Source organism: Mollisia scopiformis (genome assembly GCF_001500285.1).
Source record: "Mollisia scopiformis unplaced genomic scaffold LY89scaffold_16, whole genome shotgun sequence".
Taxonomy (NCBI): domain Eukaryota; kingdom Fungi; phylum Ascomycota; class Leotiomycetes; order Helotiales; family Mollisiaceae; genus Mollisia; species Mollisia scopiformis.
In genome coordinates, this window is record NW_017263596.1 from 1 (window position 1) to 20,140 (window position 20,140).

Consider the following 20,140-nt stretch of genomic DNA (forward strand, 5'->3'; position numbering starts at 1 on the left):
AAAATAACAAGTTTGGCTTATAAATAATTAAGTTGTAATAAAAACGTTTGTTGATAATATCTGTCGTCAAGTCATCGAGCGGCACTTGCTTTCGAACTTCTCTAACATATTCGCACCAACTGCGGTGGTAAAGTTCTCTGATGAGGATCTCGTACGTATCGCCGCCGAGCCAGCGAAGCAGAAGGATAAGAGAACGGCTCTTGCTGCACTTGCACAGGGTCTCCGAGACAGTCTGACCGCCTTGCAAAACTAGGTCTCTGAGGACGGACTTTACTCATTTCAGCGAACTTACTCCAGGTGTCAGTGATACAAGCATCGATCGTGAGGGGCTATGCATTTACTAGTAGATGCCCGAGCCTTGCCTGAATTGAAAACACTATACCCTACTGCCTATAATCTCATCCTGTGAACGAAATGCCTTGCTAGTTGACTACGCCCAGATAGAGCCTATTCCCTCAAAGAAATCCAGTCTGAACCATATGGCTGGACCTGTGCTATACCCTCTGAATTCATATCCACGCTTTGAATCTTATAATCAAAGCCTACTATCTCAGTAGATCGAACAAATGGGAACCTGTATCGTTTCCCCCGCACCCTTTGTGGCCCAAAATGAAGAAAAAAACCCCCTCCACCCCAGCGCCTCATGGGCATGCCCAGCTTCGGCGCAGTTGCCGAAGTGTACGTTACCGTATTCAGGAATTTTCACTTCACTTCACCAAATCGTCAGCCCCGCAGTGCATTGGGTGAGATTATATCGAATGGAGGTGCATATAATCAGGAAAGGCAAGTTCAAAACGGCAACATATTATATCTAATCTATCTTACAAAGTGACGCCATCTTAATCACACGCTAATTCAAGCCTCAATGCGTTAGCGTCTCCTTGAGCTCTTGCTCAATTCCCATCCACTCCCTTTCGATCTTAGCTTCAAAAGATGAAATCGCTCGTATCATCGGAGTCTTTTAGAACATGATGGAGAGTGTCAAGGTGCTCTCTTAAGGTGAGGTAGGAAGCAGGCTTGACATCGCAAGAAATAAGCGACAGAGCAAATTGATCTAGGGAGGTTGAAAATGGATGGATCTTCGGCTGCACAAGTTTAATTTTGAGGTTTTCAAATTACGCCAATGATATTCGAATTAACACTAAGTGGGGCACGGAAGCGGAGCTGTCCAGGAAAGTGGATCCCAGCTAGAGCCTGAGGCAACCTAGAGCAGAAAATCGGGTCAGGCGCACTACATCGATGAGTCATAGGTGCAGGTCCAATTGGTCAAAGCTTGACACAAATGTGGCGTTGGATGTCAGGCTTATCGGCCCGCTCCATACCGGAGCGGGGAGAAGACGCGGGCACCAATAGAGCACATATTCTAGTCAGTGCGCGCAGAAGTTCCGTAAAGACCAGAATTCTGCAGAACAGGTGGGGAAAGATAAGGAACCCTTGCGCAAATCGAGACTGCACACACTGGGGACTCAAGTCTTTTAGAGTTGCCTGCAGTAACGAGGCTTACTTTCGTAAGTCAAGGGATTTGTGAATCAAGGGTTTGTGAGTCAAGGGTTTGTGAGTCAAGGGATTGGTGAATCAAGGGTTGTGAGCCAAGGGTTTGTAAGTCAAGGATTTTGTGAATCAAGGGTTTTGTGAATCAAGGGTTTTGTGAATCAAGGGTTTTGTGAATCAGGGGTTTTGTGAGTCAAGGGATTCGGTCAACTCCTTTTGCTCTTAAGAGCCATATGATCTTAAGAACAACAGGATTAAACACGTGATTGTACAAAACCAGCCAAGTAACCTGACCGCAAGCTTACAAAGCATGTGTGGCCGTGCACCAGGTGCACCAGGTGCAAACCTGATCACTGCCACATTCGCACATCGAAGCCTCACGCAAAGGGCCCACAGCCTGGAGCAGCGGATGCTAGGGGTTCTTGAAGCCTCCGACCCGAATTTATAGGCGATGATTTTTTCCGAGCGTGATAAAATGGGCGCGAAAAAGAGTCGAAACGAACCGTGATATGGAAGAAAGCTGTCGCATTGGCGTAAAACGATAATATACTTCGAGTTACTTGCGACATTGCACTAGAACATTTAATGCAAGAGGCCATGTTTGGATGCCATTTATCGTCAGCAGATCTGTCTTACCAGTCATACCCTCAAATGGGTGTTGTGAAGTGCAATTGTATTGGCCGATATATTAGTCCAGCTATGCTGAAGCCTTGAAACCAGAAGCATTTCGGGGGATCGAGACACCTCCCCTTTCTCGAAAGCTGAGCAGATATAAACATCGCAATACCGCACTCAAAGCTCCTTAACTATTCCTCATCATGGCCGCTTGCGATGACTGCTCTCGTCGCTTCCGCACTTCAGACGCTCTGGAAGACCACAAGCGCGATACACGACACTGTTTCTGCCATCGCTGCGACCGCCTTTTCCGAACCGTTCAGGGCCTCGAAGACCACCGTGACTCCCTTCACAACTACTGTTGCCCAGACTGTAATAAACGGTTCGACTTCAACCCTGCCCTCGAACAACACCAGAGATCGACAGGTCATGCTTATTGCGACATTTGTGAAAAGTGTTTTGAACATAAAGATTCGGTGAATAATCACAGGCGGGCACTACATAGCCCTGATTGTAGAAAGTAAGCTCCCAGTACGCTACTTCTTATCCCTACGATCTACTAGAACAAAATGTCCTCAATTGCTACTAGAACTACAAATCTCATCAAGCAGAGAATTACCAGCTTGTTCTTGCCTGTTCCTTTACTAATCTATATCTATAGCAGGACGACACCTAGCAGATCTCGTATTGTTGCGAAGGGTTGGGGCGACCGTCACAACTTTCAAGCCTCGTACGGATTGCAGATGACACCTGAAGACCTGGAGGAAGGGGATGCCATTTTGAAGGCGATGCAGGAAGCGGATCGCCATTGGTAAATTGCATGGTAGCTGCTTACAAGAGCGCGCTTGTTGGAGCTAATACTCGCGGTCTGTAGATTTAATGCGATCATGATTCACATTTCAAACAAGCAATCACTTAATATATCTGCTATAGATAGTGGCCATGATGCATGGTTCCCTATATGTATACGTGGTGTATCGACTATGCTTGCAAATGATTAGAGCCACATTGATACTATCGAATTCCCTTGATTCATAGGCCTTCTTAATCAAGGTATTCTTTCTCCTATTTATTCCTTCGTTCTTTCTCTTTCTCTTTTCCCCTCGTCGTGTCGTCTGATGACTGCTTCGTGTTAGTGGCCAGCAAGAGCACAAGAGCTGATTTTGAGCTCGTGGTTTGATTGCACAATAGGGAGCCTGAATCGTCCTCTTTTCAAAAGGTGGGGAGCCAGATTTAAAACCTCAATTCTAAGAATAGACTTAGCGCGGTTTAGCCCTTCATAATGATACTTTGCTCGGCTTCCTTCTTAATGCTATATCGCAAGGTTCTATATTTCTGGAAACAGCAAATAGTTGCACGGACCTCAAAGTGGGTTGATTTCTTCTATACTTTCACTCTTGTAATTGAGTATCTCTTCTTTTAGATCAAAAAGCACCCTGACCGATGGTCTCTAGAGGCATCGAACTTCCTGGAGGTCACCTTCTAGGGCAAGTTGAAGGATATTCCAAAAGTGAGAGGTCCTATTGCCGGCCTACGTCCACTTATTAATTATCTTTTAGCATCGATTTCTTACGCATGTATCGCCGACTGTTATGATTCCATTCATCCACTCCGCCCCTCGTCCTTGACACATTATCGACGTTGCCAGTCGTCAAAGATAAACTCTGGACTCCATGGCCAGCTCAGGCTCCTGGGTTTTCTTGGTTACATGAATACAGGGCTCCAGGATACACTTTCTATCACCTCGCCCGTTGCGGATCGAGTTCACCATTGCGGCTTTGCGAAGATGGGGCAGTTTTTCGAAGGGTTGGATTGTTTCTTTGGGACTCCGAGAGACTTCGACATATGGAGTTCTTGGATCCTTCAAAACAAGCAGAAAACCCAGGGCCATATTTGTCAAAATTCAACATCTGGTTCACATGGGAAAGTATCCTTCCTGAAGAGGTTGTGGTAGAGGCTGATGTGCGGAGAATAAATGAATTTCCCGAAGAAAGCCGTGCTTTTGGGTCGACTAAGTTAGAAGTCTATCATTGGCCAGTGCCATATGAGTACAGCCGAGATAACGAAGGTAAGGATTAATAGCCAGTCCTAGATGGGGAAATTTTAGATTTGAAGGGATGGGTTTATGTAGATAGGATATTAGAAGTGTTAAATGTAGTTTCTTTGCGTGAAATGATGTATATGTGCATATTATCGAAATTGATACTAGTGTGACAATGGTCTCTGGTGTTGTTAATGATTCTTCTTCTCCCATGCGCTAGACTTTCCCTCATGGTCAAAGTCAACACTCGAATGGCGAACAGAAATAGAAAGAAGAGAGAATGTGTTTGGCTGGTTATCCTATGATTTTCGTTCCTCTACTTGGCCGACTTGAAACTAAATTACGTCTGCAATATATCATACATTTATCCTCTATATCCATTTTTCAGAGTCATCAGAAATGAATGGGATGGAACTTTCCCTACCACTCCCCCTTGTCCTTTAGGTGAACGCCGTTGAGCCCAGGTGCCTGTATCAGCTGGGACACCTTTAGACGGAGAAAGTGGCATAAAGGAGACGGGAGCAACTAGGAGCAGCATTCCCGGAGCGCGTAGCATCGAGGAGCCAGCAGTGGGGAGCCGTGGACAACTAGGAGAGAGGGACAAGGAGCGTGTCACGTTAAGGAGCTGCTGGCTCCTCGATGCTGGCCCCTGCATGCTGCTAGCTCCGTGTAGTGTGGGTGGGGGCTGAAATCGCGGGGTAATAAATGGGACTTTTGCGGAGCCTCACGCGAAGGGCCCACCGCCTTGAGCAGCGGGTTCTTGAAGCCTCCGACCCGAATTTACTGGCGATGGTTTTTTTCTGCGCGTGATAAAATGCGTGCGAAAAGGAATCTGATTTGTTTTATTTTCCATGATTTCGAAGTCCAAGCCTTGCTTCCTAGTCTTCGCTTGCTAAGTAGATTCTCCTTTGTTGCTCCCTAACAACAGCGCACCCATTTCGACGGCGCTTGACAGACGTTGGCGTGGAGAAGGGAGCAAATCTCGTCTCCCTCACGCTAACGCATCGATTGCGATGGAGCTGAAGGAACGCTGGCGTTGACAAGGGCAGAAATGGGATACCTGACGCTGGCGCTTGACGAACGCTGGCGTTGGGAATAGAGCCCAATTTTGCTCCATTCCCAACGCTGGCGCTCGATATGCGCTATCGCAACAGATGCGCTAACGTTAGGGGATTTAATTTGTCCCTTTTCAACGCTGTCGTCCGTAGACAAATGTATTTATAGAGGGGACCAGTTTCAAACCCTCAGAGTAAAAGAAAGAGCATATCTTTTTGGTTATACTATAGAGGCTCTCACTATTGCTTAGAATAGAAGCCGAGATAGGATTCAAGAACTTTGAGTTTCAAATGCCATAGAAATATGTAAAGTGACATTAGGTCATTGCTACATAAGAGAACTTTGAGTAGACTGAAATTTTGCATTGAAACTTAAATTACTCCAACCCATTCCCTCGTATTTGGCAATGATTACTAGGATAATAACATTCTCGAGAGCAAAGATAACAGAATTCAATGGATCATCTGCAACTCAAACTTGAAGAAATCTTTAACAAACTCGCCTTCTTCTCCTAGGAGGTCTATGAATTCCTCAGCATGGGATAGTACAACTGCATTCGTAGCCATATACCGACAAACCAGACCCCTTAACCTACCTTCTTCCAAACATTGACCCTCAGAGTACGTATACCTTGCAAAGTCGATAACATCCTTAACATTCTCATCATTGAGCTGGAATATGCATAGCGTCTTATGGAGTTTGTACAAAGCTAATGCTTTCAGCGAGTCGATGAGTCGGTAATCGCCCAAGATATATAGCGAGGCGTGGGCAAGAAGCACGTTGGAATAACTCTGGTCTGGTTCAAATTGCTCAATTGGCTCGCAAGTGCTGTCATGGTTGTTGCGAGGCGTTAGTAGAGGGTAGAAGAGGGAGGGGAAGTCGGTTGCGGAGAGCCTGGGTGAGGGAGGCTCTGGGTATTTTTCTCGTGTAGTTCGAACGACTGGTGGTGGCGACTCTGCTGGTGGTGATGATTTTGGTGGTGGTGGCGGCTCCGATGGTTTTGCTGCCTAATCCCAGATAGGGGCATTCTTCGACGCTCCTTTGCCCTTCTTCTTTACGCTCTTTTTGTCTTTGCGGAATCTTCCATGATTATAGTCGGAGGAAGCCTCCGCTGCCACTTCTTCTTCGTACGCCACTGGCTTTTCGATATACTCCTTCGGTTCCTCGACGGCAGGAGCTTTATTTACTTCCTCAGCCTTATGCCATGCTTGTATTCCGCTCGAAGAACTTGGCGAGGCCTGATCAGTAAAGGTATTCCTCTTCACTCTTTCTGGTTTCACAACTAAGTCGCGCTTTTTAGTCTCTGGTATCGAGTAGTTGCCGGTGTATGCAAATTTGACGAACAGCTCGAACGTTTCCTTGCTTACGTCTTTCCATATTGTGCAGCCGGCTTGAGCCTCCGATAGGCCACCTTTTATCAAGCTTAGAACAGGATCTATAAAGTAATCCTTTTAGCTAACATGCTTGCGAGATCTCTCGCCAGAGGCCCTCCTTCTTCCATTAACACCAGAAAGCTTTCATTCATCCCTATCTTCTCGAACACGCACGCCACAAAATGTATGACCATCCTTCTCAAGCTGTCTATGTCTTGCCCAACTTCGGTATCTCGAGTATTGACGTTACTGTAGCTGAATCGAACAAGATCGACTATACTTTCGGTCTGATTTCTAGCGTCATCGACAGATAGAAGTAGCATTTGGTGCAATTTGTCCAATGCTAGATTCTGCAGTTTCGTAATGTCGTACCTGTCAGCGAAGACATAAACACGAGCGTGACGTAGAAAATTATCGGCTTTGGACTCTTTCAAGTTTCCACGCGGCCAAAACTTGGGGCTGATAACAGAGTATTCACGACCTTGGAAGTCGTCCCAAAGAGTCTGCTTAGTTTCATGGCCGCAGTGTCTACACTGTGGCTCGACAACAGCGATGTCAGGGGCACCAAATGGGTTTACACGTTGTGGCTCGAAGTAAGCAGGGGCACCAAATGCGGAACCAAATGCGGTCACACGTCTGTCTCGCAGTCTTGTCGAACATAGGGGATAAAACGCACAAACTCATGAGCCCATTTACCCGTAAGAGTACGAATACGATAGTCGTAAAGGTATACATCGTGATGTAAGAGAAAAAGTAGTTACTTGCTTTGGGCATATTCTGGGCGAGGACTGCCGGTACTGCTTGGATCGTGACTGACATCTCTCCTAGGATGGTTGTGATACCTGCAGACAGGGAGACGGTAAGAAATACCTGCACGAACAGAAAAGTGAAGTAGTAGATCTGAACGTAGTTTTCAGTGGCTTGACGCGAATGCAGTCCCTGCATGTTTGCAAGAAGGCGTAACGCGATTGGAACCATAGCAGTGACCACGCTCAGCATTGCCGGAGGCAACACTCCTTTAATCACTGCCACTAGCCAAGTCGGAAGCGTAGCCACCCAATCAAGCCAAGGGACCACATTGATCAGGTATTTGACCTGTGAGAGCGACCCGATGATTGTGACTGGGAATGCGAAGCCAAGTGTAAGCACGACCGCGAGAAGATAGGCGAGAGCTGTTCGAACGCACTGCTGCCACCACCTTTGCCAAACGAAACGTTTCTTTTTTCAGTGCTAGGAAGCATACACAGTATAAATAGACAAATTCAGAATCGCGACGTTGGTAGTGCAGTGCTTTATTCCTGCTCTACCACAGCCTCAATGTCAAAGTGCTTTTTCCCCTTGGGCTGCACGTCCTACGCGCTGGTCGGGACGCCACTTCTGGGCCAGGCCCTGAGAACGAGCGGCTGATGCCAATCTTGCCCAATGGAAGGACAAATATTGAGGCTAAAGGAAGTAAAGCGCGCTCCAGAGCCTAACCTCATGCAATGACCAGTGTGTCCGTGGTTGGGGTTAAGTGTGAGGAAAATGGGGTCTTGCACCAAGTATTCTTGACCGTTACAGAGCAGAGCCTTGCCCACTATCTATTATCTTCCTTCCTTCCACAACCATCAATGCATTTATGGCATAGCATGGCCAAGAATGACTCCGTCAGATGCGATCAATGTCTCTCAGCAGTATCAAAAAACTCGTTTTCCGCAAGATTATGTCCTTTCAAACGGGGGTGCTGCCAAGTATAGGGTCCATCACGAACAGTGTTCTAGTGCTGTGACTTCACACAGCGATCAGAGACTTTCAAAGGCCTGTACTACCAAGAATGTTGTCAGCGTTTCGCAGCGTTATCGCGAGACTCGATTCCCTCGTGATTACACTGTTCTAAACTCAGAAGCTTCACAATATGTGGTACACGAAGTAAACGAGGAAGAACAATCTACAGAAGATAGAGTCAACACCCGAACATCCTCAACGACTCCTACGTCTGAAGAAGGGCTACTTCACGGAGACATCGCTCTAACAACAATAGACTGCTCACCATCTATGTTACCTCCTCCCAGCCGACACAAAACCTAGCGGCAACAACATTTATCAGGATGGAAGGTCGGGGTAGCCATATGTGCTCTGATCGTCGGTTGTGCTTTGTTGCTGAACATCAGTGTCTTGATAGCTGCGCTTGCGCATGGGGCCCAACTCGGTGGATTTGCCTTATTCTACCAAGGCAAATGTAGCACGTCTTCAACTTTGACGTTGTGGTGTCATGTTTTGATAAACTTGCTTAGCAGTGCGCTGCTCAGTGCGAGCAATTACTGCATGCAGATTCTGAGCTCTCCAACACGCTCCGAGATTAACAAAGCGCATTCTCAAAAACGTTGGCTGGATATTGGGCTTCAAAGCATGAAGAATTTGAGGAACATCTCCCCAAAGAGACGGAAAATGTGGTGGCTGCTGGTACTGAGCTCAGCACCCTTGCACTTGATGTACAACTCTACAATCTTCTCGATGTCGGCTGCACACGAATACTTTGTCGCCCTTGTTGTTCCAGGCTTCCTGTCTCCTCAACTGGCCCTAGATGCGACAGCGAACTTGAGTTTGAGTTCCGATATACTTACACTTCACGATCGACTCCAAAACACCAGCCTGACCTTTGAACAACTAGATACTTTGGATTGCTTCAAGGACTATTCTCAGAGATACGTTACTGATCGAAGTCATTTGATTGTGGTGCTGCAAGAGAATTGGCAGACAATGGACACCTTCTTATGAAACTGGGATTTCAATGGCACCTGTTTCTACGATGGCACAAACTCCTCACTGGTGCCGTTCTTTGGAATCTCCTTGCCATCCCAACACTTTGAACTTGCAGCGCTGGTCAGCATGACCAATGCCTCAACAAACTCTTTCCAAGAGGGAGCTCAGGCCATCAAATACTGTTTGAGCGAAGTCAATCAACAAGGTTGCAGGGTGCTGCTATCTATTCCTACACTTGCCATCATCATTTGTTGTAACTTGCTCAAAGTAATCATAATGATAATGATGTTCAGAACCAGGAACAGCAATGCGAAGCCATTAGTGACTAGAGGAGATGCAATACAATCTTTTATTGAGCTTCCAGATCCAACTACGGACGATATGTGTCTCTACGATAAAAACATGATAGAAAAAGGATTCTGGGAGAGAGCAAAATTACCCCAGGAGTACTACCCAAGAAAGCGTCTTTGGTTCGGTGCCTGCTCAACCAAGAGATGGGTAATCACAAACGTCATGTACGCCTCCATGCCCATGTATTATCCTAACTTTTTGGCTCACTTGTACCTAGGGCTGTCGCAACTCTTGTCGTTTTAGGAGCAGTCAACTTTTCGTTTCCAAAGTCGATATCAGATGCTTGGTTATTGGGTCTTGATACCGCCGCCTCCGAACAAACAGTCGTCAATATCGGCATGACTGGTAAGGGATTATCTGGTGTTGTATCGAATCTCCTTCTAGCAGATCTTCCACAGGCCTTGTTCTCCCTCCTTTTCCTCTCCTACAACAGTCTTTTTACTTTCATGTATGCCGCGGACGAGTGGCATCGTTTCGCTCATGAAAAAAAAACTCTGCGTGTCTCGTCACCGATCGGTGACCAGCGAAGTACCTACTGGCTACAGATGCCATACAAAGCCGCGTTCCCCCTCGTTGCCATCGCTTTCGTCTTCCACTGGCTCATCTCAGAGAGCTTGTACTTTTCAAGAATAGCTATATATGACCTGGATGGTAAATATGTCCCCGAGAACGATATTTCGACCATTGGGTACTCCTTCAAGCCTCTCGTTCTCGTCCTATGCCTTGGGATCTTGGTGGTATGCGGATTTGGAATTATCAGTGGGTTCGTGAGGTTCAAGGCCGGGCTTCCATTGGCAGGTGGATGCAGTGCTGTTATCAGTGCCGCGTGCCATGGTGCTGCACAAGGCGATTGTGGCGATGATGTATTACGGCCGTTGAAGTGGTGCGTCGTATGCGGGGCAGATTCGCTTCAGGAAGCTGGAAATAAGACACAGCACACCCACTGGAGGGAAGAGTTTTGGAATTCAAGAGACCTGCCAGGACATTGCGCGTTCAGCAGTGCTGAGCTAGCAATGCCTACTCCCGGACACTTCTACAAATAAGCTGCTTGTAGCTGGTAGCGAGTTCCGAACAAGGGGAACACATCGCAGAATGGATAGGCCCTATAAAAGAGTGAAAGTTCATGAGCTAGCAGTGTATTTGCTCCACTGATATTGGTTTGTCCCAATCATTTGATAACTATCCTCAGATGGTTGCAAATAGAATCAGAAAGAGATCAACACTCGGAATTAGCTATGAAAGTAATCAAGCTTTGCCCAGACTTCAAGCCCCGATCAGAGCTCGACGATATAACCAAAAAGATAGTCGACCATGCCGTGATTGCGACACAACAATGCTTGGAGATTTTCCACTTACTGTTACTCGTGATGTTAGCACAATCTATAAATGAGACGGTTTTCAACTTGCCTCATACCAAGATCTCTTCAGACGAGTCCTTGATTCCTGCATCTTGAGGCGCTACGAACCTCGCAGCTCTAGAAAAATCTATAGATCTTATGACTCGTTCAATTGGCAATTGCACGGTTGAACGACAGGCAAAATGGACTACATATTGAAATGGTATGTGTGCATAGCTTTGATTGACTGATCTGCTGGCTCATATAGCAGAGGGCTGGCTATATATATACACAGAATAGGCCTGTGGGCCCTAAAGTAGTCTATGATTCATAGTAAAGTTACTATGACATCATGTGACATCACACTTATTAAGTGATATTCCAACACTACATACCGTCTAGACAATGTTCCACGGACTGTTAACACACTTAGTGGATCGTGTGTAGTCGGTACAGACTACTTGACTAGATCAATTCTCGAAATAACAAAACAAACACCAATCCGGATTGTTGAGGCTTCACAAAGTATCCAGAACGGGCTATACAATACAAGCTGGTTTACAAGCTTTGAGACAGAGTCTCACACACCACTTCCAAAAACACTACGGATACTCGGCGTGCACTGTGGCTTCTCCGAGGCTTCTCGAAGCATCGTCAAGCGCCGTACTGTGAGTCGACAGGTGCCTTATTCTTGGTGGGTGATTATTTAAAAAGGTACCTATATGTCACGGGTTGACGTGTTTGATACGCGCTTTGACATCATGTGATCTCGCTTTAGTTCTTTAAAAGCGCGAGGAATCGCCAATCTTCTTTTGGATTCCTCGCGCTACGTCTTGTATCTAGAATCAATACACACCTTGACTCAAACCCTCACAAAAGGTACCCATAAAATATTAAGTGCCTATTATTGGTAACCAGGTGACGGAAGCGTATTATAAGCTGATCTGGCTAGTTAATTTCCACTTGGTTTTTACACACCACTTGGTTTTTACACACCACCTGGTTCTTACACACCATTCGGTTTTTACACATCAATTAATTTTTACACACTACTCGGTTTTTCCTGCCCCGTGCCCAAAGAAACCTCGAGGCATCACCTTAAGTCTCTCTCGATAATTCCGTGCCCTGCATTACACAAGTGAAGGCCATCTGGTTTGCACACATCTTCCTGCTGAATTATACATTTGCTAATTGCAAGGTGCTAGCGCATAGATTTACGCAGTAATGGACGACCCCGAAACTTTTACTCAAAGCACGCCTGCCCCCTCGCCATTTTCCAATAGCAGGCAGCTCAACCTCCAAGTTGGGGAACAACGATTCGTCACGATGGCAGAGAAAAAGATACCTCGAAGCGATAAAGATCAAGTACTCGGCTGACGTAAGGGAGGGGAATTATTTTGAAATGGAAACTCTGGCGACAGATGAACAAATGGAGTGTCACCCGATGTGGCACACGATGAAGGTCTACATTTGCCCACGGGGAATTGACGGCAGAAGGTTTGAGGACGAATCTGGGAAAGGATTGTGTGTTGGGGCCGGGATAGTATCGCAATCACAGGTCCGCTTCAAGCATTGTCTGGCCGAAAAAAGCGTTGGTAGCTTCTGTTGCTAACTTTGATTCGAACAAATACAATGGTCATACATTTGTGACGTGTGTTTTCGAGAAAGTATGGATGGATGAAAGCTTTTAGTACTATTGGAGGAAAGAGGGCTTTCGGTGAGAGATCTCGCGAGTCTATCAACATCTCCAAAATCTCTATCTCTGACATCTCCGACATCTTCGACATCTTCAATATGATAATAGATGTGGAAGGTTTTCTAAGTGCGCGAGTAAGACTGGTAGAGAAGTGGGTTGTTAATGGTGATGATGGTGAAAAGTGGTGAAAGTGGTGAAAGTAGTGAAAGTAGTGAAAGTAGTGAAAGTAGTGAAAGTGGTGAAAGTAGTGAAAGTAGTGAAAGTGGTGAAAGTAGTGAAAGTAGTGAAAGTAGTGAAAGTAGTGAAAGTGGTAAAAGTGAAAGTGAAAGCGGTTTGACCTGTTTTATAAGAGAGCGATGATAACTTTAGTAGGTGCGATTTTGTGGATTGGGGTGTGTATAATTGTAGCTGCGACGATTGTAGCAGCTATAATTCTTTTGAGGATGCGGATGGAATAATATTAATGGTAGACGGTGGTTGTTGTGCTTTATTAATTGACTCACCGTCATCATTACCTCAGATGATTGGGACAGGCCATCTTGCACTACCCTTTGCGTTTACACCTTCGATAGTATTACAACCCTTCGCAACCTCTCCCATCCTCGCAGCCTCTCCACATACTTGCAACCTTTCTCGTCCTCGCAACCTCTCCCATCCCTCGTAACCTCTCCACATACTTGCAACCTCTTTGCATTCTCGCAAGTTCCCCCTCGTTAATCTTTCGAGCTCCAGTCACAAAGCAAACAAATCGTTTCAACTTCGACCTCCGCCCTGCTTCACTTCCCTAAACAAGATGTCCATCAGCCAGTCCTCTTCCACTCAAATTATGCGTCGCGTTCAGTTTCTCCCTTCCAATTGACAAGGAAATAAGCTAAAGTCGGTATATAGATGCTCCGCTCTTTTTTGAGGCTATGATGAAGCTCTACTTATTAAACCCTAATGTTGCTCTTGCTAGCGTAGTTCCACTTCTCGATTCCTCGTCTGGCAATATCGCTATTATTTACCCTCGCTGTGACGAAGTCCTTGTCGTTCGCAAGTCAGCTCTCGCTCTTGAGATTTAGTTAGATTTTTAACAATTCTTCAAGCTCGAGCATCCAGAGTATTTCTTCCTCTCGCTTAGGTGCTATATAACTTATGGTCTGGTCACTCTGACTTCAGATCCTCGAGAGATTTCTGGTGTCTTCATGCAATGCGTTGGACAGTTTATATGCGTCCCACCTTGCCATGAATGCAGGAATGCTTTACAACTTTCTACTACCAGCAATCGTCTTTTTTTTAATTTGTGTGTCACGGCTAGCGATAAAGACAATGGCGTCGCGCCTTGGTGCGGAAGCTGTTTCGTACAGCCAAATTTCTAAATATGTACACTAAGTAAGTCTGCTTTCTTGTCTATTTGACATAGCGTGCTGACGATTTATTCTTCCGTAGCCCAAATTCCTTCCGGTATTGCTTGTTCTGCCTACTACTTTCTATACAACTTTTCCACACGCCGAGCATTCTAGCCTTTGCCTGATAGTGGCGTAAGCGGCAAGATCGAGTATCGAGTTCTTAAAGATTGGCAGGGATAGGTGGTAAGGGAGATGATGACTCTTTGATGTTGGTAGATGTTATGTGAGCAAAAGGAATCGCTCTTTACAGTGCCAGAAACGTGTTTATTCACCGTCCACTTAATCCTAATTGCTATTTATAAAGTTATTGATCACTCGCCTGGGTAGGCAGGCAATTGCTATTCGTGCGCACTGTCTGATACTTCTTTGAGTTGGCCTCGAGATAACACTTACCAATAGCCTCTTAATTACTATCTTCTTGCTAGTAGATATCACAGTTGCTCATTATGGAGAATCGCTAACGTGTCCAGGCAGAAACTTCCCTCTCCCTTGTCTTCAATGTCCTCTGGGTTTCCCTGACCCGTGAACGCCAAGGCTGAATGCAACTACCCGCACGACACTCAACTTCCTTGAGCTTGATTGGGCGGGATATGCTGTGTAACTTCAACAGGCTCGATCACCTGAGAAGAGGAAACTGATCCTAAAAATCAGCCCATTGCAGCGTTTGCTCTTACTTCTTACATATCCCCCCATCTCTCAGCGCTGTCTCTTGATCCCCTTGTTTATAACAGCTTCGGCCATGGCATCTATTACCGTATCCGAGATCTCTCGCCTGGATCTTCAAGAACTCGAAACCCCTGCGTTGGCTTCAATCTCTTAACGTCAAGACCCTGTCTTCTTATAACTGGATCGAGGCACCCAAAGCCACGCCTACAATTGCTGTCCCTGGAAGTCCGGCTCTTTGGTCAGCTCCAGGAGTTTCTCGACGGTTGAAGAAGGACTCTGGTCTCGTCTATATCGCCCAAAATGCAGCTCGCCATCCAGAAAGTCCTCTTGAACCCCCTTTCCGCGCGTTATACGTCACAAATCCTTCATTCGATATCCGTTCGACCGATGTCGTAACTGACTGAAACAACATCCGTAAGCTCCTCTCGTTTATCGACCCTAGCTCCACAACAAACTGGCTCGAAGCATTCACCATGACCATCGAGGTGACGCAGAATACCGCGATATTCTGCCGTGACGAGATCAAGACTCTGGAGTATATCGGACCACAAGACTTCAGGGGATTTGGACACGAATTCGAGTAAGCGTATACCATTGCCCAGATCAACAGCAGCACTGGACATCATAGGATCATCTCGTACCGCTTCAGTGATCTGAATTTAATTGTCCGCCACGAAACGGATGGATACGTTGACACTGGTACGAGGGCGTCTTCTTCCAAAGCAAAGAGCCAGTCACAAGATGACCTCTCTAGCACGTTGGGAGCGTTGTCTCTGTCTCCAGCCAATAGTTCTCCTGGTATCATCCCTACTGGGTCCAAATTGATAATCAAAGGAAGGTCTGGTAGTACCGCTGGAATTAACCCTTGAGATAAAAACAAGAGTGTCACACAAATCCCTCGATATTCAAGAGGTCGCACCACAACTCTGGTATCTCAAACTCCTAAGCTTGTGCGAGCATACCACCAGAATGGTACTTTTCAGAGACCAGTGGTTGAAGATGTTGCCGCTGTAATCAAGATCTGGGAAGAACGCAAGCAGAATGAATTGAGGATACTAGCAGCGCTAATTCGAAAAATCATCAATCTCGTGAAGGAGTGTGGGGGTAACGCTATCCTCAAGTACAACACAGAGGGGGATAAGCTGGTGGTCTGCAAGGTTGAAAGAAAAGAGATGCTGCCAAAAGACTTGTATTCGAAGTGGGATGGTGCGCCTAATCTTGGAGCGGAGATTGATACACGGAATGATGGTCTACTAGGACCTAAGATTGCTCAAACAAGGCGAGAGAGCATTTCCACGGTATGCGATAATTGGCAACAATCGCGAGCATGAAGCTAACGTGGAGACTTTGCAGATGAGAACCACTGGAGATGACCTGAAAGCTACAATCAGAATTGGAGATATGGATTACAGCGTGCATATGGTGTCCAAGATGCCGTACTTGGCATCCTTTGTTCGACTCCAGAAGGTTACTCAGCCAGAAGCAACTGTGTTTATCCATGAGCCGATTAACCTCTTCGATATAGCCCTGAAAGGAGTTGAATCGGGCTACCGCCAATGCTACCGATCTCTGCCTACCAATCTCTCTCAATACCGTACTCTCTTCGCAACGTACAAGTTCCTCAACGTTGATATTCTGAGCGGCCTGTCTATCGACGAGGTAATTGCCAATCTGAAAGTAGGTAGAACGGACTACGACCCTGAGGAAAGATGACGAATTTCCGGTAACAAGGGCTTGGCACGCGATACAGCTTTTCAGCTCTTGTATCTGATACTATATGCTCAGTTCGGAGACGAGACGAAGGACAGCATGAAGCTTTCTAATGCAGTCATGTTCATAGTATCTCATCCAGGGACTTTTAAGTCCCGTACGAAGCGAGTGATCCGCCTTGCGTACGAGGAGCGATTTAGCCCAACGACGAAGCAAAGAGCGAGACTAGATGAGTGGGAGAAAGGAGAGAATGCCGATGCTAAGACAGATGCAACCACTGAGGAGGAGCCCTATTACTATTTTGATTCAGATGATTCTTTTTTTTAGTAGGCTATGAAGCATTTCAAAGTCCGCAAAATATTTTAAATTAAAAAATTTAAAAACTAATTTTATAGTTCGCTATAATAAATAATTTTAAACTTTATTTATTTATTTATTTAATAATTTATTTATAAATCGATTTTATTATAAAATATAATAATTAATATAATTATTTAATTATTCGTAATTTTAAATATTTATTATTATTATATAATTTCGAATAAATTCTCGATTATAAATTACTCGATTTATAAACTTTTTTTACGAAATATACGAATATATAAAAATAAAAATAAAAATAAATTTTCGATTTTTTTTAAATATATATTTTAAAAATTAATAAAAAAATATATAATAAAACGTATATTAAATTAACGTTATTATATTTAAATATTTAAAATTTTAATTTAATTTAAATTATTTAATTATATTGCTCGAAACGTTATCGAAATATTAATTAAAAAAATTTATAAATATTTAAAATATAATTTTAAAAATATAATTTATATTCTAATTTTATTCTATAAATTTTATATTCGTGTAACAGCACGCACTCTGGACTATAGAATCAAGACGTATATACTAATCTGTGAATAATAGACAAAGAACTAAAAGAGTGGAAGAGTGTTGAGGGCAGATAAGCTAGGTCCTCAAACACTAGCTGAAACAATCACATGACTACAACCACTAGTCACACTAGAACTATGATAATTCGAGCCGACTTTTTTTTTAATATTAATTAAATATTTTCGCTTAAAATATTTCGTTAAATTTTTTAAAATAATAAATTTATAAATATGTTTTTTAAACGATAAATTTTATTTTTCGAAATAAAAAAAATAAATAATAATTTTTCTTAATAAATATTAATAATATCGTTATTATTTAATATTTATTTTTTAATTTCGACGATTATTAATTTTAAATTAATTTTTTATATAAATAATTTTTTACGTAATATTACGTTTTTTTAAAAATAATAATAAATAATAACGACGTTAATTATAATATTACGTCGATAAAATTTTTTTATTATATTTATATTTAATAAAATTATAATCGTTATTATTAAATATTTTTATATTAAAAATATTAATATTAAAATTATTATAAAATTTATGTGACGGGTTGAACCCGATATTTGGCTGCACTACTACGTAGTGCAGCCTGCACGTGACTACGCGGGCCTGCACATGACTGCGCGACGCTAAAGCGCGCGGGCCATTCTACGAACCAGCGAGAGCCCCTTTTAAAAGAGCTCCTCGTACAAGATAGAACTCTTCTCTCTTTAGTTAATTCTTCTTGTAATACAATCAGGTTCTTGCTTTAACTCATTGCATCCAACCCGTGACAATTTAAATTTGTGACGGCACGTACGAGAAAGCACAATGAAGGCGTCGTAGACTGCTCTATTCGAAGATACTAAGCTAAAGAAAGGAGAAGAGAGTCTCTCGGAGGGAGACGAAGGCTATTTATACATAATACGGGCACTGGTGGACCTATTCCACGTGCGTAGCATGTGACGAGTGGTTCAACTCGTCACAATTTAAAAAAAAATTTAAATTAAATATATTCGATATTTTTATTTTTAAAATATCGATTAAAATATCATTGTAATGAGTTGAACCCATTCTGTAGCTATGCCCCTAAATGGGCATAGCCGTCACATAAGCAGACGCTCGGGCCTTAGCGCCCTTACAAAAGGATTTCTCTAGGGAGAATCCTTCTTTCCTTAACTAGTTCTTTTTGTAATACACATAGCTTGTTACTTTAACTTATTGTATTAGCCTGTGATATTAGAACTAGTTTAATAATAACGCAAAGCAAAGCAAAGAGCTTACTTAGCGCAGACGCAAGTGAAGCTATACTACGAAATCAGCCACGCGCAGACGCAATTAAGGCGACGACACAAAATTTTTTTTTCAATAGATCTAAAGAGCATTCAATAGGCCGAGGCGGCTAATAATAGAGAAAGCTAGCTATTGGCTATTGTAGGAGAACTTCGTACGCAGGTTTAAGGACTACGAATGCGGCAGCGTGCAAAACCTCGCCAGGTGTTGCCACAACCCGATAAGTTCGAGGGTCGGACGAAGGATTGGGATACTTAGTCGATAACAATAAGGGCGAAGCTGCGGATTGACGGCGACGCGATTGGTGGGCTTAAGGCCTAGTTTTACTATGTGTTTAGTTCTCTAAGCTCAAAGGTGTAAAGCTTAGTGTTGGCTTTTGTACAACAAGCACAAGAGGAAGAGGACTAGAAGCCCTTCGACCTTCTAGATCGACTCAGTCGAATTTACGATGACCCGAACAAGGCGAAAAAAGCGGGATAATAGTTAATTGAGTTATAGCAGGGCACGACGTCGATTGCCTCATACGTACTAGTGTTCGAGAAGACTTTGTTTGAGTCTGGTGCTAATAACTAGCCGGACGACGCAAAGATAACCACCTTAGTGAGCGGTTTAAATAAATACACTAGACAACGAATCGATAGCTAGCTAAGCCTTCCCACGAAGTACGACGACTTTGTAAAAATACTACAGACGCTAGGGAACTAGTTTGGCCGGATAAACAATAACAATGGCAATAGCCACAGCGGTAGTAATACAATGGATTGGGAACGTGCCCTAGCGGGGGTAGCAGCAATTGGTTGTAGAAAGACTATTGCTCCTAATGTTTCGCGCGAGTAGTGCTAACAATAGAGAGACGATGGGAGGTGCGTATAATGCGGATCCTCAAAGCACTGGGTCAACATGTGCAAAGCTCAACCGACGCGGAGTCGGTCTTCATCAAAATCCTTAACGAAATCCAGGGAACTGGTTACGGGTGCTAACACAGTGGCGGTGGCTAAGCCTCGTACAAAGACAACGGCACGGTCAGTCCATCTGGGAAAGGCTAAAGCAAATGAAGAGGACTCGTCCGAGGAGGACGAGGAGTATTAGCCCCGGCTCTTTTCCCCGGGTGGGGGATAACTTAAGAGGGGGGTAATGTGATGGGTTGAACCCATTCTGTAGCTATACCCCTAAATGGGCATAGCCGTCACGTGAGCAGACGCTCGGGCCTTAGCGCCCTCACAAAAGGATTTCTCCGAGGAGAATCCTTCTTTCCTTAACTAGTTCTTTTTGTAATACACATAGCTTGTTACTTTGACTCTGTGACAGACCAGATCAGGTTGAGATGTAAGAGGTGATCCATTCTTAGAATACTAAGGTGAAGAGCTGAGGACAGCTCTCAGGAGTGCTTATATACAGGATTCTGCCAGGCGGTGAGTTGTTACGTGATAGGACTGAAACCAGCACTGTGACAGACTCATTGTATCAGCCCGTGATAATCGTATAATTACGAAATTTTATTAT

General features: G+C 44.3%; 6 protein-coding genes across 6 annotated transcripts; 4 read left to right on the forward strand and 2 right to left on the reverse strand.

Moving 5' to 3' along the window:
• Positions 1 to 2,216: 2,216 nt before the first annotated feature.
• On the forward strand, positions 2,217 to 3,015 carry LY89DRAFT_686305 (uncharacterized protein). Its single transcript, XM_018215255.1, has 2 exons — positions 2,217 to 2,626; positions 2,768 to 3,015. The coding sequence occupies exons 1-2, from the start codon at positions 2,310 to 2,312 to the stop codon at positions 2,919 to 2,921; spliced, it is 471 nt and encodes a 156-aa protein (XP_018068967.1). The 5' UTR covers positions 2,217 to 2,309; the 3' UTR covers positions 2,922 to 3,015.
• A 2,640-nt stretch (positions 3,016 to 5,655) lies between these two features.
• Positions 5,656 to 6,636, reverse strand: LY89DRAFT_589405 (uncharacterized protein; the record flags this gene model as incomplete). The annotated part of the gene is made up of 2 exons (XM_018209532.1): positions 5,656 to 6,156; positions 6,262 to 6,636. Coding segments are annotated over 2 exons (876 nt in total), but the record flags the coding sequence as incomplete, so codon positions are not given.
• On the reverse strand, positions 6,599 to 6,973 carry LY89DRAFT_117356 (uncharacterized protein). Its single transcript, XM_018205117.1, has one exon. It carries the CDS (start codon positions 6,897 to 6,899, stop codon positions 6,639 to 6,641), a length of 261 nt encoding a protein of 86 aa, XP_018068969.1. The 5' UTR covers positions 6,900 to 6,973; the 3' UTR covers positions 6,599 to 6,638.
• Positions 6,974 to 8,214: 1,241 nt separating this feature from the next.
• On the forward strand, positions 8,215 to 9,333 carry LY89DRAFT_735694 (uncharacterized protein; the record flags this gene model as incomplete). Its single annotated transcript, XM_018220039.1, has 3 exons — positions 8,215 to 8,549; positions 8,597 to 8,676; positions 8,738 to 9,333. The coding sequence occupies 3 exons, from the start codon at positions 8,215 to 8,217 to the stop codon at positions 9,331 to 9,333; spliced, it is 1,011 nt and encodes a 336-aa protein (XP_018068970.1).
• A 111-nt stretch (positions 9,334 to 9,444) lies between these two features.
• On the forward strand, positions 9,445 to 10,712 carry LY89DRAFT_720111 (uncharacterized protein; the record flags this gene model as incomplete). The annotated part of the gene is made up of 2 exons (XM_018218543.1): positions 9,445 to 9,833; positions 9,887 to 10,712. The coding sequence occupies 2 exons, from the start codon at positions 9,445 to 9,447 to the stop codon at positions 10,710 to 10,712; spliced, it is 1,215 nt and encodes a 404-aa protein (XP_018068971.1).
• Positions 10,713 to 14,829: 4,117 nt separating this feature from the next.
• LY89DRAFT_708353 (uncharacterized protein) lies at positions 14,830 to 16,793 on the forward strand (the record flags this gene model as incomplete). The annotated part of the gene is made up of 8 exons (XM_018217676.1): positions 14,830 to 14,844; positions 14,918 to 15,134; positions 15,222 to 15,336; positions 15,367 to 15,554; positions 15,595 to 15,668; positions 15,704 to 16,054; positions 16,110 to 16,433; positions 16,488 to 16,793. 8 exons carry the CDS (start codon positions 14,830 to 14,832, stop codon positions 16,791 to 16,793), a joined length of 1,590 nt encoding a protein of 529 aa, XP_018068972.1.
• Between the last annotated feature and the right edge of the window lie 3,347 nt (positions 16,794 to 20,140).